The sequence below is a fragment of the Siphateles boraxobius genome, unplaced genomic scaffold (genome assembly GCF_051911475.1).
Source record: "Siphateles boraxobius isolate OS27281-9 unplaced genomic scaffold, OSU_SipBor_1 16, whole genome shotgun sequence".
NCBI classification, from domain to species: Eukaryota; Metazoa; Chordata; class Actinopteri; order Cypriniformes; family Leuciscidae; genus Siphateles; species Siphateles boraxobius.
In genome coordinates this window covers 7,972,181-7,995,173 of record NW_027508766.1, presented here as the reverse complement: position 1 = coordinate 7,995,173, position 22,993 = coordinate 7,972,181, and the positions used below count along the sequence as shown (strand labels likewise).

General features: G+C 38.2%; 1 protein-coding gene across 33 annotated transcripts in view; it reads left to right on the top strand.

Annotated features, from left to right (window-relative positions):
* The window catches only part of ncor1 (nuclear receptor corepressor 1), a 123,962-nt gene that overhangs the window by 84,190 nt on the left and 16,779 nt on the right, over positions 1–22,993 (top strand). For 12 of the 33 annotated variants that reach the window (XM_077231435.1, XM_077231445.1, XM_077231434.1 and 9 more), the window contains 13 exons: positions 5,211–5,375; positions 13,150–13,310; positions 13,537–13,657; positions 13,822–13,917; positions 14,065–14,150; positions 14,234–14,402; positions 14,814–14,933; positions 15,040–15,120; positions 15,398–15,624; positions 17,446–17,767; positions 17,895–18,125; positions 18,842–19,027; positions 20,265–20,414. In XM_077231435.1, the coding sequence (XP_077087550.1) occupies positions 5,211–5,375; positions 13,150–13,310; positions 13,537–13,657; positions 13,822–13,917; positions 14,065–14,150; positions 14,234–14,402; positions 14,814–14,933; positions 15,040–15,120; positions 15,398–15,624; positions 17,446–17,767; positions 17,895–18,125; positions 18,842–19,027; positions 20,265–20,414 (2,115 nt within the window). Of the gene's footprint in view, positions 1–5,210; positions 5,376–13,149; positions 13,311–13,536; positions 13,658–13,821; positions 13,918–14,064; positions 14,151–14,233; positions 14,403–14,813; positions 14,934–15,039; positions 15,121–15,397; positions 15,625–17,445; positions 17,768–17,894; positions 18,126–18,838; positions 19,028–20,264; positions 20,415–22,993 lie in introns of all 33 variants that reach the window. The other 21 variants (XM_077231429.1, XM_077231448.1, XM_077231441.1 and 18 more) reach the window with 3 other exon arrangements.

The following is a 22,993-nucleotide window of genomic DNA, read 5'->3' as shown; positions in this document are numbered from 1 at the left end:
ATCTAGGACATGTTGTCCAGATTAAAATTCTAAAATGTTTTAGTTTGAAAATAAATGGGCCTATTAAGTCTTATTTGGTGCTGTGATGACCATAATATATATATATAAACTTTTTTTTTTCTTTTTTGCTTTACCTTTAAAGTCCGCACCAAGGAAAAAGTGATGGATGGAAAATTTTTTGTTTGCATTTCTTATCTCCTTATGTCGCTAGTAACCACACTCAATGAATTTTTTTTCCCCAACACATCCCATAATTTTTTTAATATGATGATCAAAACCTTTTCTAATCTTGACTAAACACATTGTCAGTAAGGTCAGAGTCTCAAGGTTCCATATTTTGTGACAAGTGATATTTGGACAGAAATGTATTAATTTGTTACAGCAGAATGCATACAATTAAATTCAATGGAATTTGTCATTTTTGCTATTACGCCTAAACAAAATCTCATGGGAACTTCAATTTTTGTGATATCAACTTCAAATTTGGAACACAACTGGGTTCGATATATGGCTTTGATTTTATAGTAAATTTATAGTAAAAAATATTTTGTAAAATATATATTTTATATAAAAGAAAAAATATTAAGTACAGTATATTTGATTTAATGTAAATTTAAAACTTCCATAACCTTTTCATACTTTTATTTTTTGAAGTGCTTTTACTTCAGCAATAATCTGCTGAGTGTTTTCTTTAAAACAAGACCAAACTTAGGTCTATATTCCAAAGCATTCTTGAATTACAACCAAGTTTTAATAGTGCATTGTAATGTCCATTCTCAAAAAGGGTAGTTAACAGTTATGTGCCAAATTAACCGTTTGGTTGAGCATGTTTTTGAAAAATTATTAAAAACATACTTTCATGGCACCAAGTAACATAATTTTGTAAAGTTAAGGCTCTTACAGTGTAATATGTAAAAAAAATATGCTTGGGGTGATTTATTTGTTTCTGACATCCATTTTAGAAGAAGTGTTGTGACAAGTGCTGTTGATTGACACTGTGACATCTAGTGGATTTTTTTGGCATAACATACCTGAACCAGATGGTAGAGATGGCTCAATCAGTTTGGGTTAAGTCAGGTACTCCTCTCAATAAAATATAGTGACTCAAAATGTGCTCAACCATTTGGTTGAGCAGACAGTTAAAGGGTTAACACAATTTAACAAGATGAAGGCATACGCTAAAACAACATTAACCAACCCATTCTCACCTATGAAAGGTTATCCCATTTCTTAGGTAATTTAAATCTTGGTGGTTTCACAACCAGAAGCTACGCGTTGTTGTGGCATCATGGATTTTTACTGTGACTGACAACACGCTGAACATTCCAAGATGGAGGGCGCACCGACGTGTCTGGAGCAGTCTAATGTGGCGTCTACATATACATATCTATGATGATGAACACCATTGAACAAACATTTAAATATGGTTCCAGGGTGTCCGTGGGGTCTTAAAGGGTAACTCAACCCCTGGTCAGAGCCTGACTCCACCCACTGGCAATATTTGAAAAATGCTGGAAAGTGGGCAAAGCCCAGTGGCGATAGAGGAGATTAACTGAGGACGGGCTGAGCGGGGGGGGGCGTGCACATGAGACCCGTGTTTCAATAGCGTGCGCGCTCTGTAGGCATGTTCACATTAGCAGATAATGAGTTGCCTTGAGAACGACTGACATCTCTATCTTTTCATACAGATTACATAAACAGAGAATATATTTTTTTTTTAATAAGATAATTTAATAGCAGAGACTTAAACGTTTATAGAGATAAATTGCTTATGCCTGTATGACTAGTATTCACTGAGTTTTGTTTAATTGTAGAGATGTGCTCCAGAAAAAAAGTTAATGGAGACAGAGAGGCAGAAAGCATACCATTTATTTTCTTTATTTTACAAAAGCACAATGTTTTGTTTCGACTGTAAGTGGACACACAAAAAATTTAGACGTTTTACGTTTATTTCTTCATATTTCTTAAGTCTGTAAGACCATGAATGACGGAGTATTTTAAGTCTTTTTTCCTGCTGTGTGAAAAAATCCAGCAAAACGCTCCGGCACGTTTGTCGACCCCAGAGGGTTAACTTTAGCCTAATAGGAAGGAACATAAATTGTGATTAAAAATATATGCTCACTCACATCAAGACGCCGCTCACGGTCTTCAAGGCCAAATGTATGCAACCACTGGCGCCTAATTTCCAAGTTTCCTAGTCTTGAAGCTATCCTAACTGAAGCAATACTATGCTACTAACTAACTATGCCTCTAACAATACTACACTAACAACTATGCTAATTAACTACCTAGGCTACACAAAATAATCTAAATAACTATATAAATGCTATGCTAACTAGATGCTAATATACGCTATCCTGATTGTTTTCAATACTCGCAATTACAACTCCTGACTCGCTACAGTGGTACGTTTTTACACCAATTAAAAAAAAAAATGTACTCGAATCAATGAACAGCACTAATAAAGCCCCAGTCTTACAGATCATTAACTAAAAAATGTTTTTTAGGGTTTAGTTACCCTTTAAAAAGTATAAAAAGTTGATAAATCAAGGCCCTAAAAAAGTATTAAGTCTTAAATGCCATTTTCCAAGGTATTACATCTTGTATCTTTTCTCCATTATGTACATTTGTCCAAAGAGGTTGTATGCTAAAGTTTGCCTGAATTTTAATCATTGTGTCGGCGAATAGTGGGATTCTGTGTAGTTTATTTATGGAATCCCACTAGATTTGACGTCATCTGTTACTGCGCTTCATGACTGACTGCACCTGCTGCGCATTATGTCCCTTTACGCCTGGTTGTTGAACAACATTGTTGACTAATGGGGAGATGCAATGTACACAACAAGCTTACGTTACATCTTAAGATTTTCTTTTAGTTAAAAACATGTGTTGAAAAGATTTAAAGAACAAGCAGCGCGAATAAGAAAAAAAAATGCTAATAAAGCAGACTGTGCCATTTATCCTACAGAATGTACATATATACTTGAGTCAGCATATCGTGTTTATATTGTTTCTAGGGCTGGGAAAAGATTAATCGCGATTAATCGCATCCAAAATAAAAGTTTGTTTACATAATATGTGTGTGCACTGTATAATTATTTTGTATTTATAAATACACACACATGCATGTATACATATAACATTTTTATATATAAATATTTTTCTTATATTTATATATAATATAAATTATAAATATATACAGTATATACATGCAAATATTTCTTAAACATATACATGCATGTGTGTATTTATATATATATATATATATATATATATATATATATATATATATATATATACAAAATAATTATACACAGTGCACACACATATATTATGTAAACACAAACTTTTATTTTGGATGCGATTAATCGCGATTAATCTTTTCCCAGCCCTAATTGTTTCACGTTCATGTTGAGAAAAATTGTTTTATCCACATGCTCGATTGAGAAAACGTGCTGCGCAGACAGGCGTTGCAGGAGCACCGATAACGGTGTCAAGCGAAGTTTCTAACAGCACTTTTTAACAGCGTGTTTTCTGTTCTTAAACCTGTCCCCCTAAACGAAACTTAAAGGAAGCATATGTCTCAATCATTTTGCTATCTGATGGTTATCATCTCGGCTCACTGGGGGGTACAGCTGCACTTACCTGCAGTCATGAATGCAGTGATTCACAGCTGTCTTTCCTCATTCGCCTGCTGTTTAGAAGTATACCACAAAAGAGCTATGGTTTGCAGACAGTTATAAGAGTTGATGTTACAAAAACGGCTTTTGAGTATACTGTATGAACTCGTTGCTCGTATAGGTTTATTTTCCCTCCTCATTAAGTTTTGTCAATTGTTTTGGTATTAAATTTAACTCCATGATTCCTGTATATACCCTGGGTTAAGAAACAGAAAGTAGCGCAGCTGCTTTGTTTACGGGGTTACCTGTGTAACAGCTGCATTTCTGCTGTTCCATCAGTGCCATTTGCTGTCATAATGTGAATGTGTATTTTCAATCATGCTGCTCAAGCGTGTTGGGGTTGTTTACATCAGAGTGTGCGCATGGCTCTTTAATGCAGCACACACAGTGTTGTATACAGTTTATCCGGTTTATAGAAATGTATTTTTAAAATGCATTCTAAAAATCAGAATATTTTGTAATAAATAATTATTCACAATATTTTGAAGTGCCCACGATAACAATACTGTGCATGTTCATTATCGTGATGTATCGTATTAGTTGCCCATCTGCCTATATATTTCATATTTCAACATGTTTCACTCGATTTCACACATTTCAGGCACATTCACATTAACATGAATGGGCTGTTGTGAAAATCAAATTGTGACATTTTGGTTAATTACAAGGTCAAAACAATTTTAAAAAAGAAAAATAATCTCCAGAAAACTTACTGGCATGGCCAGTTTGGATGACATTGCCCATCCTCCCAAACTAATCCTATGCTAAAATAACATTTGTCACTTTTAGTTTGGGAAAACTCCTGACCCAAACAACTGTCTCTAAGGGGAAGAGAGAAATGAACAATACAAAATTGAGGTTGCAGAAACACCCCTGAGACAAACAGACAGAAAGACAACCAGATGGACTGCTGCCTAACCAAAAGATTGTGATGTGCCTGTAGTGCCTCTGTTCTATCCTCCCATGCACTTTCGCTCTGTTTTTACATGCCAAGAAGTTTGAGCAAAGACAGTAACGGCAAAGACAGACGTTTTTCTGTTTTTCCTCCTCCTCAGTTTTATAATGGGTCTCCAAAACAGATTTTTGAAGGGTGTCGAATGCGCAGGAGAGAGACAGTGGACTTTGCTCTTCTCAGCTAAGAAGCACAGTGCTGTTTTTGATAGAGCCAGACAGAAGCAGCCAACCAAAAGGAACATTAGGTCACTCTCGTGTAGTGATATCCATTAGAAATACCAAGTTTTGCTCGACCTCTTTCTCACAGACCGGCAGACTGTAGCTCTAAAAACCTGCCTTGACATTTCACTTTCCAGAGCATTTACAGTGATAGCACTGAATTAACCTTTATATATCTATACCTGTGATTAATGTATGGGGGGCTTTGAGTCCGAGTATGGTTTGAATAAGACGTTTTAATGATCACTAGTAGAGGGGACTGCAATTAGATACTAGTGCACTTGTCATTGTTTTGTCTGTGCCGGTCTGCTTGATGTCTGTGTATCTGATAGCCTTTTCTCTCTGTCCTGTCCCAAGGTAAGCCGTTCGCTTACATGTCATATGATCTGAAGCTGATGGAACAGGAATCTCATGGTGGAGTGGGCAGACCTGGCTCTCCATACAGACTCTCGCCTCGGGAGCCTAGCAAAGCCTCACCCCAGCCCGACGGCAATAGCGCCACACGCTATAGTGTACCTCCAGGTAAGCAGTCCATGCACCCTGTATCCAGGCACAATTTTTTAGAAAGGCAGCTTGTTTTTGTTCAGGCAGATATGGGCACCAAAATGAACACTCACCAATTGAGAGTACAAATTGAGTGCAAGAACGATAGCCTGACCCTCACTGATGTAAGCAACATGAGTGATTCAAATCAAAAGCATACAAATGGTCTACTAAAGAATACGTCATCTACAAGTGTTTTATCTCAGTGAAAAAAAATCCATATAAAAGTTTTTTATCCTCAAGACAAATATTTTATTATATCATTTTATTTATAATTGTATTATATTTATTATATCTTATTACCTTTTAAAAGTTTGGGGTCAGCAAAATAAAAAAAAGCCTCTAATGCTCACCAAGTCTGATCAAAAATACAATAAATAAAAACGGTGATATTGAGAAACATTACAATTTTAAATTACTATATTCTATTTTAATATATTTTAAAATGTAATTTATTTATATGATGGCAAAGCTGAATTTTTAGTACCCATTAAATTTTTTTCCAAGATTCTTTGAATAAAAAGTTTGAAAGGATAGCATTTATTAAATAGATGTTTTGTAACATTATAAATCTTTACTGTTACTTTTCATCAGTTTACTGTGTTCTTGCTGAATAAAAGTATTAATATCCTTAAAAAAATCTTACTGACCCCAAACTTTTGAACATATATTATTATACACAATTACTGTAATCACTAATATAAAAGTGGAAACAACATTGACATAACCCATTGTCATAAGGACAAAAATATGTATTTTTAGTAAAACCACATTAGGTACTTCCTGTAATAAAACCTATTTTTTTTAAAAAAAAAATCATGTTCACTCTTTCTCTACCGTTCTGGGTTTTACTTCTGCTCTGGCGTTTGTACTAATCTGTTTTAAGCTTGAAACTTGGCATTGTAATGTGTACTTCAAATATGGTTGAAATTTCTTGCAATGTTCCTTATTATGGTGTTGCTTTGGGTATAAAGCCTGCTGAATTAATACTAATTGTAAAAATGTGGAAAATTCAGGTCATGACCAATAAGAAAATTGTGACTAAAATAGCAGTGAAAATAATGTTTGTCCATTATCTTTTTTTTAATCTTTCTCTTTTTTTTTTTTTTTGTCAAACGTATCTAAATACTATGAGTCATTGTAGATGTGGACTTGATTGATGGCCTGTGGGCTAATTGTTGAGATCACTTTCGAGTCCCTCTTGTTTTGACTTGAAGATTTTGACTTTGCAGTAACAAGTATTTACTTTAAATCATACACATTCATGCAATATGGACTATTTTGTTTCATTGTTTTAGACCTGCATATAGACAGGTACATGAGTTGGAATTTCAGTCATCAGCACGCTTGTCTGGAGCTCGTAACCTGACAGTGTGTCGCTAGCAGACTGATAAGGAACCAGACTTCGCTTCTACTTGTTTTAGAGGACCATGTAAAATACATAGCTGTTATAAGTCAGGTCAGCGTGTTTCTTCCTGAAGGAAACCTTGAAGCTCTCACGAGGCTCAGTCCATGTGACTGATTCCCTAATCAGCCCTACCCTTACAACTTGGAAACCGTTCTCATGGAGACTAACACTTATAGAACACACTGGAAGTTTCTATTGGGGAGAGGAAAAATAACGTACGTCAAGTAAACGGAATGTTTTGGTAGGACAGTCGCTCCTGCAGGTTTATTTGATTTGTGATGATGTGGGGGAACAATGATCAGGTTTCATGACGAACTACTTTGGCACGAGACTTCGGTCATCATTGACCTCTACTATGAGGACCTAGATTGAGCGGAATGATTGATGTTTGCATTATTGACCTGGTAAACAAAACTTTCTCTCTTGTGTCCTACATGCATGCTACATTAATAACACGACCACTACTGGTGATGCAACTGTGATTGACAGAACAAACTAGAGATGTGTCATGTGTTCATAATGTACACTAGTATTCAAACTTTTGGGGCCAGTAATACTTTGTTTTTGAAAGAATTCTCACTAAGAATACATTTTTATTTGATCAAAAATACCGTAAAATTGTGGAATGTTATTAAAATTTTAAAATAACCTTATTTTATTTTATAAATGTATTCAGTGTCACATGATACTTCAGAAATCATTGTAATATGCTGATTTGATGCTCGAAAAACATTTATTATTATTTTCAATGGTGAAAATCATTGTGCTGCTTAATATTTTTGTAATAGATTTTTTTCAGGATTCTTTTGATGACTTGAAAGTTCAAAAGGACAGCATTTATTTAAAAAAAATTGTGTGTGACAATGTAAAGTCCCTTTCACACTGAGCGCGTTTAAACTGTGTGAATGTATGGTGCGATGACGCTCTTGAATCGAAACAATAGATCCCTATGGAGCTATTTACACCAGGCGATGAATTTACTGTTGTATGTTGTGTAGTGGACGAGGTTAAAGCCAAATGGGAAAACCTACGATATGCATACACGAGGAAAATGTATTCTCGGTCAGCGCCACCTATGGTGCAGGCATGAATTAGCTGAAGGCAATCAATCATTTCTAGGCTGTGAATCTTTGGGTAGGCAGCGAATCGGTTCGATTCACGATTCATAGGTTTTTGATTCAAGAACGATTTTTGCAAATTCTGAAAGATTCGATTAACATTAAAATTCGATGCGATTCAATTAATTCGATTCTTCATTTTTTTATATGCATTCATAGGATTATTTAAATGCTTCCCCCAATGGGTCTTAGTCAGGGTTTGAATTACACAGCGGCCTACAGGGGTTAGAGAGTGGGGACAAAAAAAAAACCCCCATCACATTTTTTCTATTGTTAGTTCATATTAGTTTTTACTGCATCTATTATTATAAAAAAATATTTCCAAAGCCTATAAATTTAGCATTTGTAGAAAAATGTAAGCCAAGATTTAAAAAGGCTTTAAAAGTATTGTTAGTTCTTCATGCTAACTATTTTGTAGGATAGAGTTAATGGATACACAACCTTAAAGTGTTCCTGGTACATTAAACATCCTTCCATTGTGAGACTAAAAATACCATGAACTTTCCCAACTAAACCATAACTAACTTTTCCTCATGGAATAGTAAGTATTGCTCATGGAATACTTTTTGTTCTCTTTATACTGAACATTTTCCTTATGATTCTGAAAGAAAACGCGCTGGGTGTCTACTTGTGCTATATATAGTAGCCTAACTATTACGAATGCAACTTTAAAGGGTCATGAAACCCCCCCTCTTTCAGCTCAAGTCTAGCTCACAATCTTTTTGAAAAATGCAACTTAAATGGGCGTGGATGGCTGTGAGAAGAAGGGAGGGAGTGGGTGTGGCACGGCAGGGGAGAGTGGGAACTGTCATCAGCCAGCAGTGTTGCCAGATGTACGATAATTATCGTATTTGAACAATAATTTTGACCTCTGTACAATGTACGATCAATAATGAACAATAATTTCAGAGTTTTCAGTCGTTAATCCAAAAACACATCCTACCGCTTCTCTCTCTGAGCCCGAATCATTTCGCAGGCTCGCCTACCCGCACGCAAGCACGTACACACACACACACACACACACACACACACACACAGGCACCACACGGTGTCGCCCGGCTCCCACGTCAACACTACACATTAAAAAGTCTCCCGCATTAAGCATACAATTGATATATTATCGAAATATCTAAAATGTTCATAACGACCGCTTATTTAACAAAAGGCAAGTAAAATGACCTGGGTTACATTTTAGACACACACATAGCCTACCTCTGAAGGGATAGAAAAGTCCTCAGGACTTGGTACAGCATTACTCGCAAGACGTAACTTGCATTGGTCATCGACAAGGCCAAAGTCCACCATTCTCCAGTTCTCGAAGCTCTCTCGGGTAAAATGTTTGCGGCACACGTATTAGAAGTGTCCATGGTTGATGGCCAACCAACCGCCTGGAGCCAGAGTCTAGCCCTGGCAGCATCGCGGGGAAATATATTTAACCCACTTTGACTTTTGCACCACGAAAATTTTGCGTCCCATGATTGTCTCTCTCCTTTACTCACGATATCACAGTTTGACATGTCTGTGGAAAGATCCACGTGGTGTCATGAATAATTAAGAGACAGTGTCTCATTAATAATTATGAGACCGATGAGTCATCAACGCACTACACTGTGCTCTGCCACGTCACAGCCTGCGATGAAGATTTTAAACCCGGAAGACGAAAATAGCGGGGAAAAACTAAAATTTAACCATTTTCATCCTACTGTTAAAACTAACAGATGCTAACATTGTCTTCAATGGTGTCCAACACGCATACCTCTGTTAAAATCTCAGAAAATTTGGTTTAGGGTTTCATGACCCTTTAATGCGCATCTGATTGATGGATAAACCACACGCTCTTATTTCAGTGTAATTAATATTGTAGTTCAGCATTTTACTTCGTACATTCAGTTTAACGACATTAAGTTAAATTTCATTCATCATTCATGAGCGTGTGCATTCTAGACACCTATTATGTGTTTGCTCTTTCCATGTAATAAATGCGCACCCTTGAATAAGTGGGGTTTAACTTCAACTGCTCAGGACGGGTATGACCCATTTCCGTAAAACTTCAGTATCTTATCTTGAAGAAAATAACGGCATACGTTTCCACCGAACGCGTTGTTTCATAGCAGTGCCCACGCAATGACATAGCAGCTTTATCAATGGCTTGAGCGGTTTGACTCAAGACTTGCTTTCTCGATAGAGTGCTGACATCCGCTCATGTGAACAGCAGTGGCTGCCCTGAGGAGAGCTCAAATATGGACTGCTCAAACATCTGTGGATAAGAGCTATATGGGACAGAGCGTGAGCGAAATCCAGTGAAAGATGGTAAAGAGTGCAGCGAGTATGTGAAGGAGAGCTGGGAGGACGTGAAATGACGCCGCACAACGGCTCATTAATTCGCGCATCTAATCATTTAATGTTTATATATTTTAAAGCACTGAATCACAATAGAATCGCAAATTATTCGATTCTTAGCATTTTAAGTCGAATATTGACCGAAATAAACGATTCACGATTCAAAATATGTTTCAAGATCGATGCATATGCATCGTCAGGATTTGTAATCGATTAATCATGAAAACGAATGAATCGTTACACCCCTAATCATTTCACATTCAGTATGAAAGCTCAGTTGGCCGGCGAGTCGCTTAGCTTTACCGTGTCACTCTCAGTTTGAGAGGGTCTTAAGAGTCTTTACTGTCACTTTTGATCAATCCTTCACTTCTCTACTGCATACCCCAATCCCCAGTTAATCACATGGCCAGTCTGATACAGGCATTAAAACAGTAGCTCTGAATGAGATAATGAACCATGTAAAGAGCAAGGCAGGCTTCTGTACTGTTAGACCTGAATTGTTCTTATTTGTGCATAAGAATCCTCCTGAACCGTACAATTGATACAGATGACCTATTATAGCATGAGAAATCACACCCTGCACTAAAGAACCACAGAGACCATCTCAGCTCTAGTTAACAGGCTCCTGCTTTTTACACTGCAGGAGACAGGAGGGTTCACGACTCAATATTTTAAAAGAGATGAGTTGAGAGACTGGGCTGTCTGGAAAGTGAAAAGGAAAGAAGTGCTTTTAGTGAGCAGCGGTGAAGAGAGAATTCATTCTCTTCGTGCTAAGAGCTTCAGATTAGACTCTGGCCTGTTTTTCTTTGTCTGGCTTTATTCAGGGTTTAGTTTGAGGCTCTCTGCATTTGGGTCAGCTTTCCTTTTAACCAGCTCTTTATTTTGAGTGTTGTTTTTTAGACTCTTATATATTAAGCTGGTCAGTTTGTGAAATGTCTAATGCAGGTCCTGCAGAAGTTTGGTAAGTTGTGTGTAGTAGGTCAAAAGTATTGAGCGGGGAACAGTATGCGGTGTGTAATTTCTCAAGGTTGTTACTGAACGTTGTTAATATTTGAAATAAACCAAAATAAACACACCCTTCTCTTCATTGCTCGGCCTCCAAAGATCACCCTCCAATTGGAGTCGGTCTTGAACCCTGATCGCTGGCATGCAAGGCTGGTGCACTAACAAGGCTGCTTAACAGTAAACACTATTTTGGCCTCCGTTACACACGTAATGCAAGAGTAGATGTCTATATTTATCGCAGCAGAAGCGCAACACAATAGTACTTCACGAAAAATAAAGCAAAGATGATGAACGAACGACAAGCACAAAAATTAACAAACATACACAATAGTAAATACAAACAAGAGTTGGTTGTTAGTTACCAATAGTACAGCAGCTCCAGACACACACTGACACTCAACCCCAATGTTACTCGCGTATGAAGTGGAATCAAAGCAACCTCCGCATCTGTTTTAAGGCCTTCCCACTTAATTCTCTCCAGTGCTGGAAAGTTTTTCTAATATTGACGTGGGTCCTAAAGCTCTTTCCTGATCATAACCCATTCATTTTCCAGTGATATTCATATGAGCTTTTCTCTTTTGTAATAGCTCTCAGCCATCTCTCTATAGTATTTCTTCTAATCGCCCTCTTGCTCGTTCTCTCTACTCCATCGTCATTTGACCCGATGCTGATTGACTACACGTTTGCTGTTGTGTCGGTCCGATCAACTTTCAAACATTTTTCAAATGTCGCTTACCCCACCTTTAAGCAGTAAGATTAGAGACGCCGTTGTTAGGCACGACTCTCAGTGCAGTACATATGATTCGCTCTGTGCTATTGTGTCTTTATTGGGATCTCCAGTAGCTTTTTGTTTTGTCTATTTTTTTTTCAACTGTGAAACAATGGGCCAGGACAGTGTTGTCATCTTGTGGGCAAACTAATTAGTGCATAAAAATCCAAGTTGTGTGTACAAGCTGAGCCTATAGAGTATGCGTGGACAAAAAGCAGTCAATTATTCCGCTTATGCTATGGTTACCTCACCTCATAACATTGTTCAGATGATATATCAGAAGACTTTTGCCTTTAAACTCTCGTGTATGGGACTACTTTCTTCACCATCTCATCCCAAGCCTCCGGTGCTAATTCCAAAACATAATTTTAGAGCTAGTAACAAATACTTAAGCCACTGATAGCAGTCTAATGCAGTTATAAGAGAGAGAGAGAGAGAGAGAGAGAGAGAGAGAGAGATTAAGCGTGTGTGAATTATCTCAGACTGTGCGTTTCTCAACAGTGTTCAGCACCAGCGTTCACTAATATTGAAACTGTTTATCTGCAGTGCAACTCGCTAGTGAGAAACGTCATGTAGCTTTAAATTTGCTAAACTATTTTACTGATAAAGTCATCAGAGCAGCGTTGACAACACGCGAGTGTGTGTCCGTACAGTATGTGTGCGCGTTTGAGTGGGAGAGAGAGCGCGAGGAAGAGATATGCACTTTTCCATAATAACTAATAAATAAAACGTAATTTTGTGGCAAATAACGGTGAAATTATTTGTCGTTTTTATCCTATTGTTTACTATATTTATTTGCTCGGGCAGTGTCATTGTGGGTTTTGGTTCTGTGGGCTGTAAAGACCTTTGAAATAATGGAAATCAATTGGTTCCAGGCAGATCTTGACCGCATTACAGTTCCATATCACTTCATGGAACTGCAATGCGGTCAAGACCTGCCTGGAACCACTTTAGCTGTGCGTTTCCCTGAAAATAATTGAACACCTTAGAACGTTCGTCAACTAATCAGATTCAAGCATTCAACATCCCTGTATTATAAGTGAGGATAAAGAGTGATCCTCTTTTGCCCACCTCTTTTCAATCCTTGTTTCTCTTATCCTTTTATTCCCACAGTTCTTCAGCCAGCACCAAACCAGGCAGCTCAAAACCTTTCAGATGTCCGCATGACGTTCTCCCGCCACAGGCCTCCCAATATTCCATCTCCTCCGCCCCTCATTCCCACCTCCAAACCTACAGACAAGCCCTCCTTCATTCAGGGGGGCTCCATTTCACAGGTAAGAGTTTTTGGTGGTGGTTGTTTTTTTTCTTCATTTAACAAATATATGATTGTAATTCCTTATTTGTTTAGTCAGCTCCTATATTCAGCTTGGTTGTTATTTAAGATTTGTGGTGGTTCTTCTAAGTTTAAATGCTTCCTACATTTAACGGGATCAGGCCAGAGGATCAGGAGTTTGCCTGGTATTCCACTCTGACTTGTCTTCTTCCACCCATGTCCTTCAGGGAACGCCAGGAACATACCTTCCGTCTCAAACACATGCTGTGTACGTACCGGAGGTAGTCAAGACCACAGCAGGATCGATCTCACTCGGCTTGCCAAGACAGCAAGACCCTGCCAAACCTGGTGAGAGGCAAACGAGAGGTTCGGAGAGGATAGATACAAGCTCAGCTTAACTAGTCTTTCAAGTCTTGCTTTTTGTTGTTGAGTTTCGCTATGATAACCTCATGTGGTCTATATTTACTCTAAACACCTGGTTGTGGTTGTTGTTTGTGTTTGTGTGTGTTTAGTGTCATATATTAAGCAGGAGGAGTGTTCTCCACGTGGACAGAGTGCTCAGGCAGAGGGTCTCTTATCCAGAGCTCAGTATGAGGGAGTAGTCAGAGGTGACTTGATAAAATTCACAATAAAATGACTAAAGTCAAAGAATTAATCCCCTGTCATGAATGTGAAATGGAAGCAGCTCCAGAACATTTGACTACAAACTCAACAACTAACTGAACGGTGTTTTTCTTTCTCTCCTCTGCTCCCAGGAGGACCCATACAGATCCTGGACATGAGAGGGCCACCTGGAAAAGGCCCAGAGGGCTTGACGTATAGAGGTGGCTCCATTACGCAGGTACCTTTATTATAGGCCTTTGTGTAGTATTTGTTTAATTTTCATTATACTTGTGAAGTATTTCTCACGCTCGCTCTTTCTAGGGCACTCCTGCCCTGACTCAGTCCAGTGTAGCAGCGGATCTCTTGAAAGGCACTATTGCTAAACTGGCCACAGAGGACCTGAGCAGCCCAGAGAAGAGCCGAGCTGAAGCCCATTCTAAAGCTCACGTCATCTACGAAGGCAAAAGCGGACACATCCTCTCTTTTGACGGTCAGAGCCAAATCTGCTTCCCAGTAGGACTGGGTGATATTTAGTATTATTCATGTTATATTTGTGATGATAAATGGTTTTAAAATTCTTTTTGGTTTCCATTATATCAAATATAGTAAAAAAGCTGAAGTTATAGTTATAAAGGGATAATTTTTATGTTATATTGCCCGGCCCTAGTCACACCACAGCACAAGTGGAGTCAGATGGTAAAGTGCTTCATTTCATGGGCTAGATGGTAAAGTGCTTCATTTCATGGGCTAAATGGCATGTTTGCTAACTGTGCGACAATAGTTTCTATTTTTATAGTGCGCCACAGCCGGAACTTACCAGCAGTCTTTTTTACATGGCCTATTGATATTTTTAGTTCATTTTATTATAATAATATATCCATCTCGCTTTTTGTTCCCACAGCTATTAAGAACCCTAGAGAGGGCACTAGAAGCCCACGGATGGGGCACGATCTCAAGCGCACATATGACATCATGGAGGGGTCCCCTGGACTCCCAGCACGTGAGACGGCACCTTATGAAGGTTAGTCATGTTTTCATGTGCTTTTTCTGAGAAGAATGAAGCACAAGAGTTGAAGAAGTGAGAATGTTTGCCAATGGGGGTTTTTAAAGACATTTTTCTCTGCCAGGTTTGATCAGCAGAGCATTGCCAAGAGAAAGTCCACACGAGTCTAAGGATCGGTCCATACTCGCAGGATCCATCATGCAAGGTAAATGCTGACCCACCACACTTCCTTCAATCCTGAAAATATGTAATTATTTTATAAAAAAATATTTATAGTTAAAGACTAGTTGTTTTAATATAAAGGATTTTAAATAATTTCAAATAATAATGCTGGTCCAACTTAGGCTTTTGCTTTAAATGTTAAATATTTCGGACAGCTAAAACAACCACATAAAGGAGAAAACTATTCATTAATATTAATAATTTTTCTTTTTTCTACAAGTTTTAAGGGAATTTCTAAATTATTTCTCCCTGTGTTTCAGGAACTCCAAGAACATCTGCTGAAGTCTATGATGAGGCCTCCAAGTATGGTAAACAGATAAAGATGGAAAGTCCACCCATACGCTCTTTTGAGGGAGGCATCACGAAAGGGAAACCATACGAGGGGGTGAACACCATAAAGGCGACGGGCCGCTCAATTCATGAGATTCCCCGTAAGGAGACCCAAGATAGTCGCAAAACTCCTGTTCTGGAAGGACCCATTGCTCAGGTACAAGATTTTAGGTTTTTAATGTGTTTGATAGAAGTCTCTTATGCTCATCAAGCCTGCGTTTAAATACAGAAACAACTGTATTGTGAAATATTATTGCAATTTAAAATAATGGTTTTCTATTTGAATATACTTTAAAATATAATTTATTTCTGTGATGCAAAGCTGAATTTTCATCATCATCACTCCAGTCTTCAGTGTCACATGACATGATGCTTCAGAAATTATTCTATGCTGATTTGATAATTGGTTTTTAGTGTTGGAAACAGTTGTGCTACTTAATATTTTTTTGGAACCTGTGATACTTTTTTCAGGATTCATTGATGAATAAAAAGTTAAAGGACAATTCCGGCCAAAAATGAACCTAGGGCTAAATAACACATGGGCACCGAGTCGTCCATTCTCTGGGATGCGTTTTCATGATAATCGAATGTACCCAGTTTTAACGTTATTTTTAGTTTAACCACAGATTAGCTTATAACGCTAGTGTATGGGGCATCAAATAAGTAAAAATAAAAATTGCTGGTTAATACCACTAACAAGGCTCAAAATAGCCCCACACTAACACGGTAGCATAATTAGGGGCACTACCTGCAAACCGAAGCATTGAGAACTTTGTAAGTGTACAGACAGTTTAATAAAAAGATACTTTATAAAGACAGTACACTTTGCGTATATAGGCAGGAGCCATCTTTGGAAAACAGTATCGACCAGTTCGGCGTTCATGATTCGACTGGTCAGGACTGTTTTCCAAAGATGGCTCCCGCTTGTATACGCGAAGTGTACTGTCTTTATAAATTATATTTTTATTTAACTGTCTGTACACTTAGAAAGTCCTCAATGCTTCGGTTTGCAGGTAGTGACCCTAATTATGCTACGGTGTTAGTGTGGGGCTATTTTGAGCCTTCTTAGTGGTATTAACTAGTGATTTTTATTTTTACTTATTCGATGCCCCATACACTAGCATTATAAGCTAATTTGTGGTTAAACTAAAAATAACGTTAAAACTGGGTACATTCGATTATCATGAAAATGCATCCCAGAGAACGGTCGACTCGGTACCCATGTGTTATATAGCCCTAGGATCATTTTTGGCCGGAATTGTCCTTTAATAAGAACAGCATTTTTACAAAATTGCAATCTTTTCTAACAATATATATCTTTACTATCACTTTTTATCAATTTAACATCCCTGGTGAATAAAAGTATTAATCTCTTTCAAAAAATTAAATTTACAAAAATTGACTGACCCTTTAATACTTTTGAATGGTAGTGTATATTGTTACAAAAGATTTCTATAAATTAAGGCTGTTTTTTTTTTTTTTTTTACTTTTTATTCATCAAAGTGTCCTGAAAAAAGTATCACAGGTTATAAAAAAATATTAAGCTGCACAGCTGTTTCCTATATTGGAAATAAATCAGCATATTATAATAATTCCTGAAGGATCATGATGTGACACTGAAGACTTGATTAATGACTGTTGAAAATTCGGCTTTGCATCACAGAAATAAATTTTATTTTAATGTATTTTAAAATTGAAGACCATTATTTAAAATTGTAATCATATTTCACATTATTACAGTTTTTTCTGTATTTTTGACCAAATAAATGCAGCCTTGGTGAGCATAAGAGACTTATTAAAAAAAGACATTAAAAATAGTTTCCAATAGTTTCTTTTGACCGGTACTGTATTTATGAAGAACATTCACATCACATTCAGATCAGTCAAAAGGAAGATGTCTTAAGAGAACAGTTTCTCTTCACCTCCCTCTAGTTTTCTTATCATGCATTGTTTTGTTTTGTTTTCCACATCTATGCAGGGTATTCCTCTGAAGTATGAGAGCAGTACTGTGAACCCGTCGGCCATCAAGCACAATGTTAAATCTCTGATCACAAGCCCAGTGAAGATCTCACACTCTGCCATCGAGGCGGCCGAGCGCGAGAGGGCCAAGTACGAAGATGTAAAGGCGTCCGAGCGCGTACGACACACAAACTCTACGTCTGTCCTGCGTTCCACACACACAGAGGTGGGAAAAGCTCAGCTCAGTCCAGGCATGTATGACGACAGCAATGCACGCAGAACCCCTACATACACCAGCACCTCCATATCCAGAGGATCACCCCTACTGCGAGGGCAAGAGGGTATGAATGCCTCATCTCTCATTATGGCTCCTTTTTATTTACTCAAAACATTTTATTGCTCCTATAGATTACGCCTAGCAGTCAGTTTCACAGGTCATCTTGATGATTTTTTTTTTTTCTTGAATAGGAAGTATAGCAACAGGTAAACCAGCTTCTCACGAGAGGAAGAGCGCACTGACCCCAACCCAGAGAGACAGTATTCCCGCCAAGTCACCTGTTTCTGGGGCTGACCCTCATGGCTCACACAGCCCCTTTGACCCTCACCACAGACCTGTGGTACCTGGAGAGGTGTACCGGACTCACCTGGCGCCACACCTGGACCCCAGCCTCGCCTTTCACCACAGAGTCCTGGACCCAGGTAATTTAAAGCATTATGGGATGCTTTCCAGGGCCCAGAGTCATGAAAACAAATTAGATTAGAGTCCAGCATAGGTCACCAGAGAAAAGTATGTCCACTTCATCTGATGATCCAGTAAATTATATTTTGATTTAAAAATTACGAGGTTTAAAAAAAAAATAAGCAAGGGTGAATTGTTCCCATTAAGATCCTATACATTTCATTTAGAATGTCAAGCATTTTAATGTCAATGAAGATTTAATTTTAAAAAGTATTTTACAAAATACAAAACATTGTACAACCATAGTTGTTTTGTAAATCTGATCCCTGGACTAAGATGTAACCTCATTCTAAACTGCATTACTTAATCAGCCTCGGAACGCATGAGACGTGGCTACGCTTTGTCTAGGTCTGGAAAATTAGTGAATTAAGAATTAGTTCTGTTCTGAAACCATGCTTCATACAAACAGGCCTGCACGAAAAACAGTTCATGTGTCACCCACATTATTAATTGATTGTTCTAAGTAATGACTCTCTCTTAAAAGCACTACAAAACGGTCTAATTTGATCTCATTGGTAAACATCATGTTTTGGTTTTTCAACCTGCTCTCATGCATTAGGTAATTGCATTTCCCGCTCAACTCTACTGTGGCAAATCTGTACCATTGACGTCAAGACAAGCAGTGACAGCTGTCTTTTCACCTCTCGTCCTTGTTTTCCTCTGTATATCTCTGCAGCGTACATGTTCCAACGGCAACCGTCGCCTACAGGTTACCCCAACACTTATCAGCTGTACACTATGGAGAACACTCGGCAAACCATTCTGAACGATTACATCACCTCGCAGCATATGCGCCCTGAAGTTGCGAGGGGGCTGTCACCACGTGAACCGTCCATTGGCATCCCATACCCACCAGCTAGAGGTAAGGGGCATGATTGTCTTATGGCACTTTTCCATTACCAGTACCAGCTCAACTTAACTCGCCTCGGCTCGGCTCGCTTTTCGCTCCGTTTTCCATTACAGATAGTACCTCCACAATAGTACCTGGTCGTCATAGCGACACCACAGGAACTACGCGACACACACCCGCTACCGACACACACACACAGGACAATGGTGGAAATCGAGTGTATGCTGTGTTTGATCCTCGGGGTTTGTGGCTATTTGTCACAGCTAGAAGACAAACGTTGTTTCAGGAGAGGCTGAGGGCAGCAAAACGAAACACTGCTGAAAATAATAGCTCCGTCTGGCGCGTGCAATGATGACGCGATGAATAGTGACGATTCTCTCTGACCAATCAGCTGTCTGCAGTGTTTTCACGTCACATTTTAGTATCGCCTCAGTCCGCTTAGGAGGTGATATGAAAAAAAGTACCCAAAAGCAGGTACAGGTACAACTTTTACACAGTGGAAAACCAAACAAAGACGAGTCGAGTCGAGCTGGTACTGTGTAGTGGAAAAGTGCCATAAGTGTGTTTGTTTGTGACAGTGAAAGGAGGACTTCAAAGGAAGAATGTAGTCTGTAGATATTGTGTTTGTGTGTGGCAACCTTTTCCAGACCATCAGAAGCAAATGACCCTTAAACAAATTCTATTTGCACGCTGTCAATTCACTGAGTTCAATTCGATCGTTAAATCCAGGGCTGAGGCTGTTCCTTAGATGTCCTGTAGACCCTCCTGTTAAGAGTTCCCGTTTTTTTCTAGCTACATGTTCACTCTGCATCCTATTGTAACATCTCCAGAAACAAGGTTTCCTGTTAAACTTTGACCTGGGTTTGATATGATATTATTTTGCATAAAATGACAAGAAGTTTCTTAAAAATAGAGCAGACTCTGAAGGAGTTTGACCCTTTGCAGGTACTGCTGTCTAAATAATGTACAAAATACATTGCTTCATATTGCTAGTTCTAGTTGCTAGTTAATTTGCTTAGAGTGAAAAGCTTGTGGAAACCAGCTTTCAGCCCTGACCTATCCTGTTATTGTAATTTGAACTCCTTTGATACATTATTGATGCGCTCATTCAAATTTTTAAATTCTTCTAGTGTTTTAGTCATAAGATGTTTCTAGAAGATCAGTAGAGGGTGTTGGCTCTTTAAGTAAAGTTGAAAGCTGATTGGTTGTGGATGCTCACCCTCTGGCCCTTTGCTTCTGTCTGTAAAAGGAATAATTGATCTAGCCCAGATGCCACCTACCATCCTGTTACCTCACCCTGGGGGCACAGGCTCCCCCTCCCTGGACCGCATCAACTACATCCCTGGATCTCAGACCCCTTTCCCTCCTAGGGCATTCAACCCTGCCTCCATATCTCCAGGTGAGGATCCCACCCCTCCTCTCCTATCCAATACCTGAACTTCCCCATCTAGTCGTGGTGGTGGTGCTTTAGAAACTCGCCCCTTCGCTGCTGCTCTTTTATTAAAGACGCTTTCTTGCACCTAAAACTAACTACAGCCGTTTTCTACACCACTATGGTGGTAGTGTGCTACTACTAAATTACAGTGTCACGGCAAAAATAAGTACATTTCACCTGATTTGTGACTTGGTCTGAATTGATTGTGATGACTATGACTGTGTAAAAATACACAAAACAGCACGAGTCCTAAAAATCTGTACCTGACCGAATCACTTCTTACCTGAACCTGACGTGCATAAATACATTTTTTTTAAAGGGAAAACACAGCCCCAGACAGACCTGATAAAATTAGTGCAGAGTCCAACTGACCCAATTCCATTTTTTTAACCTGTCTGGACCTGAATGTTAGAAGTAATGACGTCTGTACAACCTGTAATTATCAAATTGCCCAAGATTGGAAACTAACCGCTTGGATTAGACCCTGGGTTTTAGATCAGTTTAATGAACTTAACAGGTTTCCTGCTGAATTATGTGGGTGCTGACACTTTTTTCAGGGGTTAGGTTGAGCTTATTAACATTTACAAAGAATGAAGAGAACTGCTAGTATCATTGTCTGCATGATATGTTCTAGAACAGATTGTATCTTAAGATGTACGTAGAAATATGTAGGATGTTAGTCGGAATTAAAAAGGCAACAAAAATGTCAAACTCCCAATTCCTGCAAGTACTTCCCTACATCTCCCTCCCCTGAGATCCTGCCTGCATCTGCCCACCTGTGCATGCAGTGTAGGCAAATGTGGCCTCGGTTGGGTCATATTTAAAGCTTGTCTTGGGAATGCAGGTGGTCTGGAGGTAAGTAGGCCTTAACGGTCTAAACATCTATTCACACCGAGAACGTAATCACAAAAAGTAATTGCTAGATATATTTGCTCTGTGTGAATGCTTTTATAACTATTTCATGCCTCCTTGAATCTCAGTCTGTGTCAGTGTTGTACTGCAATCTTTAACATCATTCCATGTACTTTGTTCATGTCTTTACATACAGAGTGCATATACGGTACATACAAATACCTGTTTTTCCTTCAAGAATAAATCAAGCTTCTTTTTTTTCTTGGGCATCTCTACTCAGGATTTTCTCTGTCATCAAATCTTTCCACATTGTGAATGCTGTATAAATGTTAACAGTAGTTTTTGTCTTGTCAGAGTTTTTTTTTTTGTTTCCTCGGCCCTACAGGAGCCGATTCTCCTGTTGTCTTCCCTGTTAAAGCACGATACCAGTGTTATTTAGTTTAGTTTTTTCATTTTCACTCTTCGTATCATCAAACAACACTACGCTACTCTATGGCAAAATACTTTTTGGGAGTAACCTACACTATATAAAATTTATAGAAAACTATTGAATTCAGTCTTCATCTCATGTAACACAAGTTCTTAATATCAAATGAAGATCCACCACTATACTCCTTTGATTGCTTGATTGTAACCAACAAAGCACCTGAACACTAGAAGCACCTGATGTAGCGATGCACACTTCAGACCAAGTATGTTGTGTAAATTTTTTATATTTTTTTACAAATATCATGTTTCCATTGATTGGTCTGAATTGCATTTGTTGTAATATGTGGCTGTTACATCAAAAGCAGTTTGTGATTGCATAAAGACACTAAGGCTGCGTCCCAAATCGCATGCATGTGCACTATTCTATGCCATTTTGTAGCATAAATAGTTGCGTTCACACTGAAAATTCTAAAAAGAAAAAGTGCCCTTTAAGTACCCAGATGATGCACTTATTTAACTGAAAAAACAAAGTGTGGAATGTTGGACACTTAATGCACTCAACTGTCGCAGCTTTAATTGCGTATGGAGGGGGAGGGGCTATCAGACTCCAATGTTGTACACAAAGTGTAGAGTGTGTCATTTGGGACACCGCTTAAATATTCTTTGGATATTCTTCTAAGACTTTTAAACAAAGACAATGATGAGGCATGTTTGTTTGTGAGCAGGTTTTGTAGTTAAATTGTTAGTTATGTCATTGTTTCTCCGCCCTGTGTTGTGCTTCTCCAACACTTCAATGTTTAGTTACGAGTTATTTAATGACCCATTCATAAGTATAGCCACTTGCTTCATTACTGAATGAATGACTCGATGACTCACTCATCGTGACAGTAGCTTGCTTTAGTTTAATATTTCAAAAATTATCACTTCGTTTTTGCCATAATTTCATATTTCTCTATTGAACATTTTTAAAACATTGGCATAAATAATGTTATGAGATATTATAATTGCGTTCAGGCTACCTCTGAGCAGCATTAAACTGGGTAAAATACATCTAGATGTAGCTTGTTGACGCTGCAGTGGAAAGATGGCTTTTGTTGATACTGATTTAATTTGATTGAAATTATTGCTTTCTTTATTATAGCTAAATCAATAAAGTAATTAAATTAATGGAATTTTCAGAATTTCGACAAACATGACATACAATTTATAGGTTTAGAAAAACTTTGTCTTCAAAAAGGGGAAAAAATGCACCTGAAAATCAA